At 45.7% G+C, this 15,166-nt stretch overlaps 1 protein-coding gene across 1 annotated transcript; it reads left to right on the top strand.

The window, feature by feature from the left end:
• Positions 1-5,232: 5,232 nt before the first annotated feature.
• On the top strand, positions 5,233-6,912 carry LOC123150575 (NEP1-interacting protein-like 1). Its single transcript, XM_044570412.1, has 3 exons — positions 5,233-5,783; positions 5,893-6,071; positions 6,211-6,912. The coding sequence occupies exons 1-3, from the start codon at positions 5,642-5,644 to the stop codon at positions 6,592-6,594; spliced, it is 705 nt and encodes a 234-aa protein (XP_044426347.1). The 5' UTR covers positions 5,233-5,641; the 3' UTR covers positions 6,595-6,912.
• Positions 6,913-15,166: the final 8,254 nt, after the last annotated feature.

The following is a 15,166-nucleotide window of genomic DNA, read 5'->3' as shown; positions in this document are numbered from 1 at the left end:
ATATAAGAACGGTTTGACGCTAGAGTGTACTGTCAAAATGCTTTTATATTATGGGATTGAGGAGTATTTATAGGTGCATACTACAAAATTATTTTAGTTATTTCTAGATGCATACTAAATGATAGAAAGTCCAATCTCATTTGTATCATGTACTATATGATTATTCGCAGAAAAAAAGTATGATGTAGAGTATATTTTTTTTTAAAAAAAAGGAGGATGACCCCCCGCCTCTACATCTGGGAGATGCATGTGTCCACTTTATTTATTATTTCCGAGGACCTTACAAAATATTACAACAATATGTCTGAATCCGCCATCTTGGCAACATATGCCGCTACTCCTATCCAAATAATGAAGGCATGCTAGCTGGGCCACTACCCAGACCACTCATCTAAGCCTAACATCAAAATGATGAAGGGGTGCTAGCTGGGCCACTACCCAGACCACTCACCTAAGCCTAACATCAAAATGATGAAGGGGTGCTAGCTGGGCCACTACCCAGACCACTCACCTAAGCCTAACATCAAAATGATGAAGGGGTGCTAGCTGGGCCACTACCCAGACCACTCACCTAAGCCTAATATCAAAAGTCGGAAGCCCCAGCCGAGCCACATACCGGGTCTGGGGTACAAACAGGTCCGACGCACTCGTGTGTCGTCGCCGCCATCTTCCACAGGTCCGTCTTTAGAGCAAATATTGAGGCTACTACCTTGTCTGGCCACTCAGCCATTGACGTCACCATGACACCAGACAGCTTCGTCCTCCTGCGCGAGTCCATCGTCACACATCGAACGCCGAATCTCCACTGCGCCACGCCGCCGAGATACGCCACCATCAATAAGTAGGATGAAGCACCGCTCCGCCGAGTCCGGTAGGGCTACTGAAGACCAAGCACCGTGGAAGAAGGACTCCGAGGCTGAGCACATAGGCGGCAGAGCGCCAACGCACTGCCACCAGACGAACTCCGACCACGCCACCAACCGCCGCCAAGCAACCAAAGCATCACATCCACCCCAAGCTCACCACGAACGACACCCCGAAGAGGGTGAAGACGCTCGGAGCGCCGCTGTCGCTCGATCCGGCAAGGATTTGGGATTTCGCCCGGCATACGAGCTGGGTGGAAGGAAGAGGGGAAGGAGGCAACCTGGACGGCGCCTTCAAGAAGGTTACGGCGCCCTCGGGCGTCGCCGCCGTCGTGGCCAGCACTGTTGGCCTCGGATTTCTCCGGAGCCACCTCCCACCTCCAGCCGCCAAACAGGTACAACTCCGGTGACAAAGGCCGCCCAAAGCAGGACCATCGGAGGCAGCCCTGGTTGAAGTAGACAGAGGCCTTCAGATCTGGATCGGGCGCCGCCGACCATGCCGGAGCCCGGACCAAGGCCACCGCCCCGGCGTCCCATCCGCCGCCCGCAGCCGACGCAGCCAGAACCATGGTGACGGAGATCCAGGAGGCAGGAGGGGGGACCTCAACCCCGCCCAAACTCGTCGGGTTCTCGCGGCCTCCACCCGCCAGAGGCGCAACCTCAGATCCGTCACACGCCGCCTGCACCGCGCCACAGGGAGCCGAGCCTCCCCCACCGCGATTCCCAACCCAGCGTCCGATCTACGCCACTGGAAACCGAACGCGCCCGCGCCGCGCCTTGCGCGCCCTCGCCACGCCGTCCCGAACACGGCAACCCTCGCCGGTGCGCGCACCCACGCGAGCGTCGCGCCGAGTCCCCGCCCGAACGAGCGGCCCGCGCCGCCCCTACTCGAACTGGAGGAGGGAAGGGCCCCGCCGCCGCCAAGCCGCGCGGGCTTCGCCCGACGACGTCCGCCGGCGGCGGCGAGGGGAGGAGGGGCCTGCGCTGGCGGCGGCTAGGGTTCGCTCCCGGGCCGCCCGCGGGAGCGACCTGGGGAGCGACCCAACAAAATTGAAACATGCAATATTTTGCCAATTACAACTTACACCATGTAGAGTATATGATATCTATATCATGCAAATAAGGTAATTGTTGTCTGCAGTATTCTTTTATGGCACCCTTATGGATACCATTTTCTTTTGAAAAGGGGAGATTCTGGGGACAAACGTTTTAGCTCTGGGTAGCATTTCCTCTCAAATGAACAGTAAGTTCAAAACAAATAGCAATCCTTTTCAGAAAATAACTAAAATAATTTTGCTGGTGGAAAAACAAAATCTTCACGCCTAACAGGATACAATGCTTCGTCAGTGGAAAAGCAAAATTACGTGTAACATTTGTTATTCGACTTTGTTTTGCATGGGACAAAATGCTAAAGCTTTGCACTTTCAAATTTGCAGGTAGCATTTTATGTGACCTTCGGCATATCTATTTTTTTGGACCATGTGCTTCTGGGAGGCGAATTGGATTTCTGATGACATGGCATTTGCATCATTGTGATGACACAACCAATTTTACTAGAATAAGCAAACGTACGTGCCAGTCTCAACATAGTAAAAAATAAATTCATGACCGCCGCGCCGACGACGCCGTTCCCTTCCTTCGAGACGTCCGTATGGACTGATCTCCTCACTTCACCTTCCATAGGTCTTCCGGGCGAAAGCCCTAACTTTATTGGGCAGCGGCGGTGCTCACGGCGCCGTTCCCTTCTTGAAGGCGCCGCTTTGGAAACCTTAGGGTTGGGTGGCGCTTGTGGGTGGTGGGCGATGGCGGTGGTACGGTCCTATCCTAGCATGGATTTACGTCCGTTGCTTGGAGATGGAATCGCGTAGGTGGAGGTCGTCGGCTGGCGTCATGGTGGCGTCAATGACGGAGGACTGGTCAAGGCCCGCGTAGGTGGAGGTCGTCGTTTGGGGTCGTGGTGGCATCTATGGCGGAGGACCTGCCAAGGTTGTCACCTTAATCTGCTCTAAAGATGGACCAACGAAAGACAACGACAACAACACATGTGAGTGCGTCGGACCGGTTTAAGCCCGGGACCTGGCAGATGGCTCGGTCGGGGTCTCCGGCTTTAGATGTTAGGCTTAGATGAAAGGTCTTCGCATGTGACCTAGCTTGTATTTCTTCATCATTTGGATAGAAGTAGTGGCAGATGTTGCCAAGATAGCGGATTCAGGCATATTGTTGTTCTACTTTATAAGGTCCTCAAGAATAATTAATAAAATGGCCGCGTACATCTTCCAAATGCAGAGGCCAGGGGTCATCATTCTTTTCCAAAAAAAATGATAACCAGATTACATGACTTGACACATAACCTATTATTTATACGTCAACCAACCCGGCTTAATAATTTACGTGCTATTGTCGCCAAACGGTTGGATCCAAATTGCATATGCTTCTAAACGTCCACACTGTGAAGTAATGACCACATACGCATCCACTAGCCTTGAAGATAACCCGTAAATCTTTTAGAGCATTTAATCTGATTAAAAACACATAAATTCACGGGGGCACGTAGGGTGCACGCACACACTTCATGGGCGGCATACGTGTGCCCCGATTCGAAAAGTTAGTTTTGTACATTCCGCACCAACTCCCCGTTCATCTTTAGTTTTATACAACGAAACTTAACAACTTATGAATAAATCAACTACAATCACCTTTGTAAGTTCGGCTACAGAAAACTTAAAGCCAACATGAAAATGTGGGGTATGTATGAAACCAAGTTTTGAATCGCGGCGCGGATGTACGACCCACAAACTGCATTCATGCGCCCATGCATGCTCCAAATGTACTCTGCATAACGATATGCAATTTATGAGGCGTCTTTGTATAAACTCGACATTTTGTGGAAAAGTATATGTGGATTGTAGGGGTATATTTGCAACAATAAAAATATCGTCTGTAAGCCGACTATGAAGGCTTTATAGATTGCCTAGTCATGTTTCACGGTATTTTCTATATCTAAATAGTTTACTCCCACTAACATATTTCTCTCAACATGCAAGTATGTCACCTCACTAAGCAACATGCATGAAAAAAGATCCACTTGAAAATACAATCATATATAGAAAAAGACACACCTCAACATGCAAACGTGCATTTGAATTTGCATTCTATTATGCTATTTATATCTAATCAATATTTTACAACTATACAATAATCAAACACACCTAAACATGCATAAGATTTTTTCATTATATTATCCCATTTATATTTAATATATATTTTACAACTATATAATAATCAGACGCAATAAAGCATATGTATTTTCAATTTTAGTTACCATATTGTTGATCCAAATATTCATGTATCAAACAATCAAAATCTCATTAAAATACATTACAAACCGCAACAACGTACGTGGTATCATTTAGTACTATATCTAAAGCTTGCCACCTACACAAAAATATGACGTGACGGCTTATTTAACGAGGAAAGATAGTTTTATTGTACCTTAATCTAGATATAGATCTTAGCATGGGAAATAAGACAACTTTCTCTCACAAAATATATTTTTTGTTTGCAGGAAAAACTTAAAATTTATTCATCATTGTCAGGGTGGTACAACGAACACCCGATGTAAAAAAGTACATATGGTCCGTCAACCATCCAGCGACGACTATGAACACTGAACACTTGACCGGAGTCGAAGATATAACCCATTGTAAAAAAAGAAATCTAAATACATATTTATTTTATATGATATAGCTTAAGATATCATGTACGTACTCCATTGGAAATGCCCTGAGAAAACACATTTTCTATTCCGAAAGTGGGCTCCGCGCATCCGTGGAGAAGAAAAAACAAACCCACATTTCTCCGTCCCTCTCTTGGTCCTTTTGTCGCCTCTATGGAAAAATCTTAGCTGACGGGTAGGCATCATAACACGTACGGCGGCACCCGTCACGCGGTCATGGAGTGAGGAGAAGTCTGGGAATTCGCTTGGAGGCAGCTGTTGCGTTGAGTAGTGCCCGAAGAGGGAAGCTTAGCCGTTAAGAGATGGAGCGGGTGAAGGCATCGGCAACTGGCGCGTTGCCATCACCCGCGTGCCGGATGGGCTCGGTCCGTTAGCATTTATGTATGATTTCCTTGTTTCCCGCCTCTCTCTTTTCTCTCCGGTGGACTCGTTCCGCCACCTAGGCTGCTACGCCAAGCTACTTCGCGCGCCATGTGGGATGTCTGACGCATATGACTGGTCCAGGCTGTCCGGAAAACGGAAAATCCGTGGCTGCAGACGGTGAGCTGGCAAGCCAGGTGCACCCAACACGTCCTCCCCCAGTTAGCTAGCTAATCCATTTTGGGGCTAGCCACGAGTCTTCGGCCAATTAATCAACGCGCTGCGTGCGTACGAGTAGTGCTAGTAGTAGTACTATATAAGATCGGGAGTACCTACAACTCATCTAGATGAGATATAATTTGGTCTCATTCATCTAGAAAATAAAAACAGATACAACCCACATTAGCACACACGCATCTTATAGCATCACATCTAATGGCTATAAAAGATGAATGGAACCAAATTATGTCTCATCTAGATGAGTTCTAGTAAAACTATATAAGATCTGCCCACTCCTGCATCATCTACAAAATCTTCGATCCCACCAACATAAGCCTTCCTCATTCGTTCATTCAGCTGTAGAACTCTGATCATCGACCAGAACCAATACTCTCCTCATCTGATTTCATTTGTTGTCCGCCACCCGATTGATCAGTAGCGCGCAGCGGGTGATCCGGCAACCATGGAGGCAGCGGTAGCTCGCGCCGACACAGCAGCATTATTCTCGGGCCAGGAGGACGCCGCCGAGGGGAGCATGTCCAGCCTGCCGGCTCGGGTCGCTGGCTCGATCGTCCGCGGCGTCATCACCTTCATCTTCGCCACAGGTCGGTGGCATACATGCATGTTTCTTCTTGTTTTCATTTCACCAGACATGGCGGGGTGTTCGGCATCTCCATCGTGCGACTGTTCCTGATCGACTTGGTGTTGTTGCAGTGGGCACGATTCTGGGAGCCATCACGGGCGGCACGATCGGGCTGGCGACGGAGAGCGGCCTCGTCCGCGGCGCGGGCATCGGCGCCATCTCCGGCGCCGTGGTGGCCATGGAGGTTGTCGACAGGTCCATGGCCATGTGGCGCTCCGACGAGTGCGGCATCTGGAGCGTCCTATACGTGGTACGTGCCTGACTACACATACCAAACCTGCGCAACTGACTAGTGCGGCATCGATTCAGCGGTTCTAATTATCATCATTGTATTCACCTAATTGTTTAGTACCAGTAGTAATCATCAATTCGTTGTTAATTCATTTCAGCTTGACGTGATCTGGAGCCTCCTGACGGGCCGTCTGGTGCGCGAGAAGGTGGACCCCGCAGTGCAGAACGCCGTCGACAGCCAGATGAACGCCGCGGGCGACGGGTTCAGCGACGGCCCGCCGACGCTCTCCGAGATGTTTGACATGGGCTCCGCCTCCTTCAAAGGCATGGCCGCAGACGCCATCGCCGAGCTCCCCGCGACGACCATCACCGAGCAGCAGGCCGCCGTGCAGGACGGCGGCTGCTCCGTGTGCCTCCAGGAGTTCGAGGCCGGCGAGGCGGCACGGAGCCTGCCGGAGTGCCGCCACACGTTCCACATGTCGTGCATAGACGGGTGGCTGTGCCGGCATGCGTCGTGCCCGCTGTGCCGCCGCGCCGTCTAGGCCTGGCGTACCCGGCTCGTTAGGATCGATGTGTGCATAGCCAGCGTATATACACACGTGTTACGCGCGTGTGTGGGTGTGGCGCTAGCACGTACGGCACGCGCACGCACATACGGGAAGTTCGTTAATTTGTTATACGTAGTTAGCTAGTTGGGTTGAAGGCTGAGACTGACATGACATGACACTTATGCCGACAAGTTCTTTCGTGACTTGTTCGTTGCCTTCATTTCTGCGGAAATGATGATTGTATTGCTATACCACACGCGCTGCTGGTTGTGAATATATGTATAGAAAATCATCAGCATTCAGATTATTATCCTTTTTGTCATTTCTTGTTGCTTCTTCTTCCAAACTTGTGCCCTCCTCTTATATTTTTTGAACATAGTAAAAACGCTCGTACATACACACATACACTTACTCCTATGAACACACATGCATATTCTGTCCCTACGAGCATCTCCGAGAGATTGAGCCGACACATTATTCTGAGATCGACGAAGTCGCCATAGACGCCTTTATAGTCTACGGGAACGTTCCATCCCACTAAACACACATCGCCGAAAGCCTAAAATAAATACAAGAAATGCGAGCAGTAATGTCAAATCTAGAACTAAAGGCATGAATTATGGAGGCGAAAAAAGAACACGTAGACATGGAAAGATTGAGGCTATGCTCGCTCTAATGATGGCTATGGTGGTGCTACCTCACATCGGTCATCCTTTGTCTCCACGTGTTCACTCTTTTTCTTTTTCTCCCCATGTTTTTCCTCTCCCTCCTTACTTTCTTTTTCTTTTTCTACGAAAGAACAGGCCTTTCGCTATAAGCTTCACCTGGCGCATGCAGACAGCGGTTCTACTAGCACAGTGTCATCTGAACCTAGTTGGCTTATGGGGTAGTAGGTTTGGGGCTATGCTTTGGCCATGCCCCAAGCTCCTTCCAATTTGTGGCCTCTGATTTTTTTTTGGATCATGCAACTTTATTCAAGGATTTAGGTTAGCTGATCACATGGTGTTCCCCCACCAGACATGGCGGGTAAAACATAATGACCATGAGAATTTTGCTAATCTATCAGCTTTAAAGTTGTGACTTCTACTTTATGTGTGTATTGGCACACCTCAAGATCATCAACATGTTGGGTAATCTCTCGAACAATAGCAATTGAGGGGCCTTCTACCTTAACTTAGATGTCTTTGATTACTTCCAAACTGTCTAATGCAATGAATAGCTCGTGCAACATCAAATCATCAGCCAATGCCAAAACTTCTTGACATGCCAGGACATCCATAACCGTAGGATTTGTGATGTTCTTGAATGGTATCGATGACAAGCCCATGAACTTGCCTTGATCGTTGCGGCACATGACTCCCACAGCTCCCTTGCCACCATTCCTAGACACCGCACCATCAACAGTTAACTTTGCAAAAAGCCTCTGGAGGCGCTTTCCAAACAACATGTGATTGATTCAGAGCTCTAGGCTGAATTGATGGTGACTTGTTCTGTTGGCCGCTCTAAATGTCCTAGATGAAGTTTTCAACAAAAAGGTGTCTTGAAAGAGGCGTCTTGAACTCTCTTTCATGAGTTGCTTTGCGCCAAGAGTGTTAAATTTCCCATAATATGACTACCATGTGAATAAATCATCAAGTGACAATGTCTCCATCATCATAAACAACAAATGTTTGGTGTGTGGTTGTCTTGCCTCCATTATGTGTATAAATACTACTTCCTCTTTCAAGAGTTTACACACACACACACACACACCTAGCCATTAAACACTCAAGGAGAGAATGTCTCTAAGAATCAAGGGATCCACATACGAGTATTTTGGAGAATCCATAGTACGACGGTGCTCCAAAAGATCAAAAGTGGCAAGAGACGATCTTGCTAATCTCCGTAAAAACACCCTAAGTTTGCTGGGACACCAGTTTTCTAGAGGGTCCATTCTTTATCTTCAACTCTATTGGAAGACGACCTCGATACTCTATTCCACAAGTTCTCCCTTGAAAGTTTGGTCCTAACTAACATGCAATAAGCAAATCGTATTGTAAAGATTCCCTTCTTTTCAGGGAAGAGTGAAGTAGAGAATCATCGTAACAAGAAAATAAATTTTCTTCAATCTGATCATGGAGGTGAATATCTGAGTTATGAGTTTGGTATGCATTTAAGACAATGTGTAATTTTCACAACTCACGCCACCTAGAACACCATGGTGTAAGGGTGTGTTGGAACGTCGTAATCGTACTCTATTGATATGGTGCATTCTATGATGTCTCTTACCGATTTGCCACTATCGTTTTTGGGTTATGCATTAGAGATAGTCGCATTCACTTTAAACAGGGCACCATCTAAATCTGTTGAGATGACACTGTATGAATTATGATTTGGCAAGAAACCTAAGTTGTCGTTTCGTAAAGTTTGGGGATGCAACACTTATGTCAAGAGGCTTCAACCTGATAAGCTTGAACCCAAAGCGGAGAAGTGCATCTTCATAGGATACCCTAAAGTGAACATTGGGTATACCTTGTATCACAGATCCGATGGCAAGATCTTTGTTGCCAAGAATGGATCCTTTCTAGAGAAGGAGTTTCACTCAAAAGAAGTGTGTGGGAGGAAGATAGAGCTTGATGAGGTAATCGTACATTCTCTCAAATTGGAGAGTAGCGCATCACGGGAAATAGAAGTTGTCGTGATGCCTACACCAGCCAGAGAAGAAGCTAATGATGATGATTATGAAACTCCGAATCAAGCTACTACTAAGCTTCGTAGGTCGACCAGGACATGTATCGCCCCTGAATGGTGTGTTGATCCTGTCCTGGAAGTCATGTTGTTGGACAACGGTGAGCCTACGAATTATGAAGAAGTAATGGCGAGCCCGGATTCCTACAAATGTCTTGAGGCCATGAAATCCGAGATATGATCCATGTATGAAAACCAGGTATGGACTTTGATAGACTTACTTGATAAAAAGGCCATGGAGAACAAATGGATCTTTAAGAAGAAGACGGACGATGATGGTAATGTCACCGTCTATAAAGCTCGACTTGTCGCAAAGGGTTTTTGACAAGTTCAAGGGGCTTTCTATGATGAGACTTTCTCATCCGTAGCGATGCTAAAGTCTATCAGGATTATGTTAGAGATTGCTGCATTTTTTGATTATGAAATATGGTAGATGGGCATCAAAACAACATTCCTTACTGGTTTCCTTAAGGAAGAGCTGTATATTATGTATCTAGAAGGTTTTGTCGATCCTAAGGATGGTAATAAGGTATGCAAGCTCCGGCGATCCATTTATGGACTGGCGCAAGCATCTTGGAGTTGGAATATTCGCTTTGATGAGGTGATCAAAGTTTTTGGTTTTATCAAAGCTTATGGATAAGCTTGTATTTACAAGAAAGTGAGTGGGAGCTCTTTAGCATTTCTAATACTGCATGTAGATGACATATTATTGATTGGAAATTATATAGAATTTTGGAAAGCATAAAGGGTTATTTGAACAAGAGTTTTTCAACGAAAGACCTAGGTAAGACTGCTTACATATTGGGCATCAAGATTTATAGAGATAGATCAAGACGCCTGATAGGACTTTCACAGAGCACATACCTTGACAAGATTTTGAAGAAGTTCAAAATGAACCAGTCAAAGAAGGGGTTCTTGCCTGTGTTGCACGATGTGAAGTTGAGTAAGACTCAAAGCCCGACCATGGTATAATAAAGAGAAAGGATGAAAGTCGTCCCCGATGCCTCAACCACAGGCTCAGTAATGTATGCCATGTTGTGTACCAGACCTGATGTGTGCCTTGCCATAAGTCTGCTAGGTAGGTACTAGAGTGATACAGGAGTGAATCACTGGACAGCGGTCAAAAATATCCTTAAGTACCCAAAGAGGACTAAGGAAATGATTCTCGTTTATAGAGGTGACGAAGAGCTCATCGTAAAGGGTTATCAATGAAAGCTTTGACACTGATCCGGATGACTCAAAGTCTCAAAACAGGTACGTATTTATTTTGAATTGTGGAGCAGCCAGTTGGAGTAGCTCCAAGCCAAGCATGGTTGCGGCATCTATATGTGAGTTGGAATACATAGTTGCTTTGAAAGCGGCACATGGAGTCTGGATGAAGGAGTTCATATCCGATCTAGGAGTGGTACCTAGTGCATTGGATCCAATGACTATCTTATGTGACAACACCGGTGCCATTGCCATTGCCAAGGAACCAAGGTTTCACAAGAAGACCAAGCATATCAAACGCCGCTTCAACTCCGTTCGTAATTCTCTATTCTTAAATAGTTGCAACCCACTACCTATTTTTCCTCTCCACACAACTATGCCACATCATCAAGTCATGAATGTAGTGATAAGTTATAGATTGTGCACTAATCCATTCATGCAACCATGCCACCTCACCACTACCTAATTTTCCTCTTCATGCAACTATGCCACATGAAAGTGCGTTATATTGACTAGAGGGGGGTGAATAGGCAATTTTTACAAATTCGTCACTGAGGAATTTCAGGGTGAGGAAATTCCTAAGCAACGAACTACTTAGCAGCGGAATAAATACTCAGATGCAAGCATAATAGAGTAGTAGCACAGTCATCATGATGAAATGAAAACAAGCACAAAGTACAAGTAGCGTAAACACATGATAAGCAGGCTAAAGACAAAGTGACTGAAAAATTAGGATTGAGGAAATTGAGAAAGTCTTCGGTTAAAGTCTTCAAACAGTAACGATCAAGTACTTCTACACAGAAATGAGGAAATAAAAGGGTTGAGGAAATATAACCAGTAGCTTGGTGAAGACAGTGATTTGGTAGAGTAGTTCCAACTGTTGTGACAGTCGTACGTCTGGTTGGAGCGGCTAGGTATTTAAACCTGATGACACACAGTCCCGGACACACAGTCCTCAATGTATTCTCCTTGAGCTAAGGTCACACAGACCTCACCCAATCACTTGTGGTAAGTCTTCAGGTGAGTTCCAAACCTTCACAGACTCGGTCACTCGGCGACCCACAATTTCCTCTTGGATGCTCTAGACCATGATGCCTAACCATCTGGAGGATGCACAGTCCTTAAAGGAAACAAGCGTCGGTTCCACACAGGAACAATCTCTTCAGTTATGCTCAATCACTTTGGGTTTGTAGGTGTTTGGGTTTTTCCTCACTTGATGATTTTCGCTCAAAGTCCTCGGAGGATGGGATTCGCTCAATGACAAGTGTCAGTTTCTTGCGAAGCAGCCAACCAGCTAGTGGTTGTAGGGGGCAGCTATTTATAGCCTAGGGAGCAACCCGACATGATAAGACATAAATGCCCTTCAATGATATGACTGTTAGGTGGGTAGATATTTCGGGACAGCTGGCCCATAGCACAGCAACGGTCGGAAATTTGACTATCAAATTCCTCAGGGCTATCATGTTCCTCACTTGTAGGCAATCCGCACTGGCGAATTCCTAACTCCTCAGTCATAACAAATTCCTCAGAGACCAGAAGATGTTCGTCTCTGTTACTGAAGAAAATGACTAAACTGTATGAGATTTCCAATGGCTTCACTCAAAAGGATTGGTAGGTGTAGGATTTTGAGATGAGCATCACTTGGAAATTTTTCCTTAGTTTTACCTCGACGCCCTTTAACAGTACGATGTTTCCTATGACTCAAGAAAGAGAAAATGAAACTATGAAAACAAAAGTCTTCACGCTTCATATTCCTCGCATGAATATCAAGTCTTCAGGATCACCCCGAATTCTTCACTTTCAAAGTCTTCAGAAAGCTAGAGTCTTCAGTTGAAGACATTCATTTTTAGGGGTCGACTTTTACTGTAAATATGAAACTCCTCATAGACTTATAGACCTGTGTACACTCACAATCGCATTAGTCCCTTAACCTATAAGTCTTCAATACACCAAAATCACTAAGGGGCACTAGAGGCACTTACAGTCTCCCCCTTTTTGGTGATTGATGAAAATATAGGTTAAGTTTTCAACGGGGATAAACACATGAAGTGTAAATACTGTTATTGAGGAATTTGATTGCAAGATATAGAAGACCTCCCCCTGAAGATGTGCATATGTGAGGAATTTGCCTTGAATAACAAATGCACATTGTAGAGTGGGATCATGGAGATCTCCCCTTGTATCTTGTAATTCATACATGCATTTAACATATGATATGAAGATTTTGAAATGCATGATAAAATATGGTGTCTGATGAAATTCAACATGCGTGCATTAACATATATGATGAAATAGCATGCAGAAAAACAGTGCAAAAGTATCAGACCACCATCAGACTTAAGTTTACAACTCAATCCAACAAATACTTCAGAAGAACGAGAGTTGTAACTTAGCAAAAAAGCCCATATATAGAGACCCGCTTGAAGACTAACTCAAATTTCTCCCCCTTTGTCATCGAATGACCAAAAGGGACAAAAATGAGGACTAACGCCCCTGAAGAATATCATCATGAAGTTGATGGAGGAGGCCAACGTTGTTGTGGTCGTCCGTTGATGTAGGGCCTGCCGCAGTGTCATTCAAATCTTCATGTTCATCAATCTCGCGCGATGAAGAATATGAGCTGGCCACCAAGTGAGGAACTTAGACCTTCTTGAATTTCTTCAAAGGCGGCTGAGACCAGTCAAAGTCCTGCTTGAAGCCCATCTGCTTGAGATCTTCATCACCGTAGAGGTGAGACAATACAGCCCAAGTGCGGTCAAAAACTTCATGCAAGTAGTAGTGGTTCTTCACTGGTGCGCGCAGTGCTAAACAAACAGGTTTTAACCCCTTTCCGCGACAGCATTCGGAACCGTCGCCAAGTGAGTGTGGGTGATAGGGGGGTCCTTCCCACACGACCAAGAAACCGTCGGGGATATGCGCTCCTCGCACACACGCTCGGCAAAATGAGGTCGTGTGCGACCGACGAGCACTCAAATACAGAAATACGTACATTCGTGCTAAAAAATACAATTATACTGGCGAAATCATTTCCGGTTGTAAGTACATCCCACACAGTCAGTCATGGCTAAACATTTCTGTTCGTATATACATCCCACACAGTCACTCCAAGGAAAACGCTTGCGCAAGGTGATGTAACGCAAACAATTTTCAAGAGAATATCGTGTGTGATTGTTCATTGATCCAACACGGTTTATTCCTAGAAACTGTGTGCATTGCCTGAGGTGGTGTTTTATCATTAACCATTTATAATAGGAAAACCCAATTCGCAAGCTAATTGTCCAATTAGCGGGCTAATTGCCTTATTATTAATAATCCATTTACTGATCTAATTGACATTCATATTAAGCACATAATATATTCTATTTCCATATTAAGGAAGCAGGATTTCATAGTTGAAATACATCGGAGTACAACATGATATAGCTCATCACTCAGCTACCCCATTACACAACCACACCAGTAGCAAGTTTTGCATGCAACATCTAGAACCTTTCTAAATTAGCATCATAGACAGTACATAGAGAGATGCATCTCATCTGGAAAACTGCTGAAGCGGAAGGCGAATATTGAGCCCCTTCATTCATGTTGAAGGTCTTTGCAACTTTAGGCTAGTGCCTATGGATGATTGATCGTCCATCCTTCAACCTCTTCAGGAACACTTCAATATTGAACCGTGGGTGTTGTATGAAAACTTTACTGGCTTCCTAACCACAGAGGTAGTTTGAGAGGTAATCATCAGTGAACACTGAAAACAAGGATGTGCATAAATATCTTCTTGTCACAGACCTAGAATTTGTTTGCAAGTAGTTGCATTATCATCCATGCATCATGTCTAAATTTATTGGAAACCTGAAATGGGGGTGATCAAACCCTAGCACTTTAAAAATCCAAATAGGTCCAGCTTAAAAAAATGCATTCAATGAACCAAAAATGCTCTTCATTAATGTCTGGTATTTTTGGCAAGGGCTTAGACCCAAACCAAAAATAATGAACATTTTTAAAGAATAATTTCTGGCACTGAATTTAAATCATATTTTATTTGAATTTGGAATTATATTCCTAATATATGGAATATATTTCAAATAAACCTGAGTTATTTTATGTACATCTGGCCTAGTCCAAAGTATGTGCATAAAAACAATCAGAGTAGTTTGGCACTGTTTTAGTTCATGTGAATTTGAAAACAGTGGCAAATATTAAACAAAAACAGAAAAACAGAATTGAAACAGAAAGAAAGGAAAGAAGCAGAAACTTACCTGGCCTCACTGTGCAGCCCACCTAGTCGGCCCAGCTGTGGTCCAGCACCGTAGAGAGCCCAGCCCACCACCCCACCGCGTCGTCTACCTCCTGCCAGTAGGAGCAGCTCGCTGTCGCGCGCGCGCTTGCCCCTGGCCACCTCCTGCTTCCTCCCCGGACCTTCTAGGGACGCCACGGAGACGCCCCGTGGCCCCTCGCTCCTCTCCCTCACTCTCTGCTCTCTCTCCCTCGCCCTCTATTCCTTCCCCGAGCGTGACCGAACGCAGTCGTCGCCGCCGACGAGCTCCACCGCGGCCACCGGCCACCCCACGCCTCACCGATGCGCCTAGAACCTCCGCCCCTTCGTCCTCGACCTACTCACCGAGCCACACCC

This window comes from Triticum aestivum, chromosome 7A (genome assembly GCF_018294505.1).
Source record: "Triticum aestivum cultivar Chinese Spring chromosome 7A, IWGSC CS RefSeq v2.1, whole genome shotgun sequence".
Classification (NCBI taxonomy): Eukaryota; Viridiplantae; Streptophyta; class Magnoliopsida; order Poales; family Poaceae; genus Triticum; species Triticum aestivum.
Note: the sequence above shows the minus strand (reverse complement) of the source record. Positions and strands in the feature narration are given on the sequence as shown.

What these genes read in the sequence shown, in the direction of transcription:
- LOC123150575 (XM_044570412.1), top strand. Translation starts at nt 5,642, where the DNA reads ATGGAGGCAGCGGTAGCTCGCGCCGACACAGCAGCATTATTCTCGGGC. An exon ending in CACCTTCATCTTCGCCACAG is followed by an intron (nt 5,784 to 5,892) that starts GTCGGTGGCATA and finishes GTGTTGTTGCAG; the next exon opens with TGGGCACGATTCTGGGAGCC. An exon ending in TCTGGAGCGTCCTATACGTG is followed by an intron (nt 6,072 to 6,210) that starts GTACGTGCCTGA and finishes AATTCATTTCAG; the next exon opens with CTTGACGTGATCTGGAGCCT.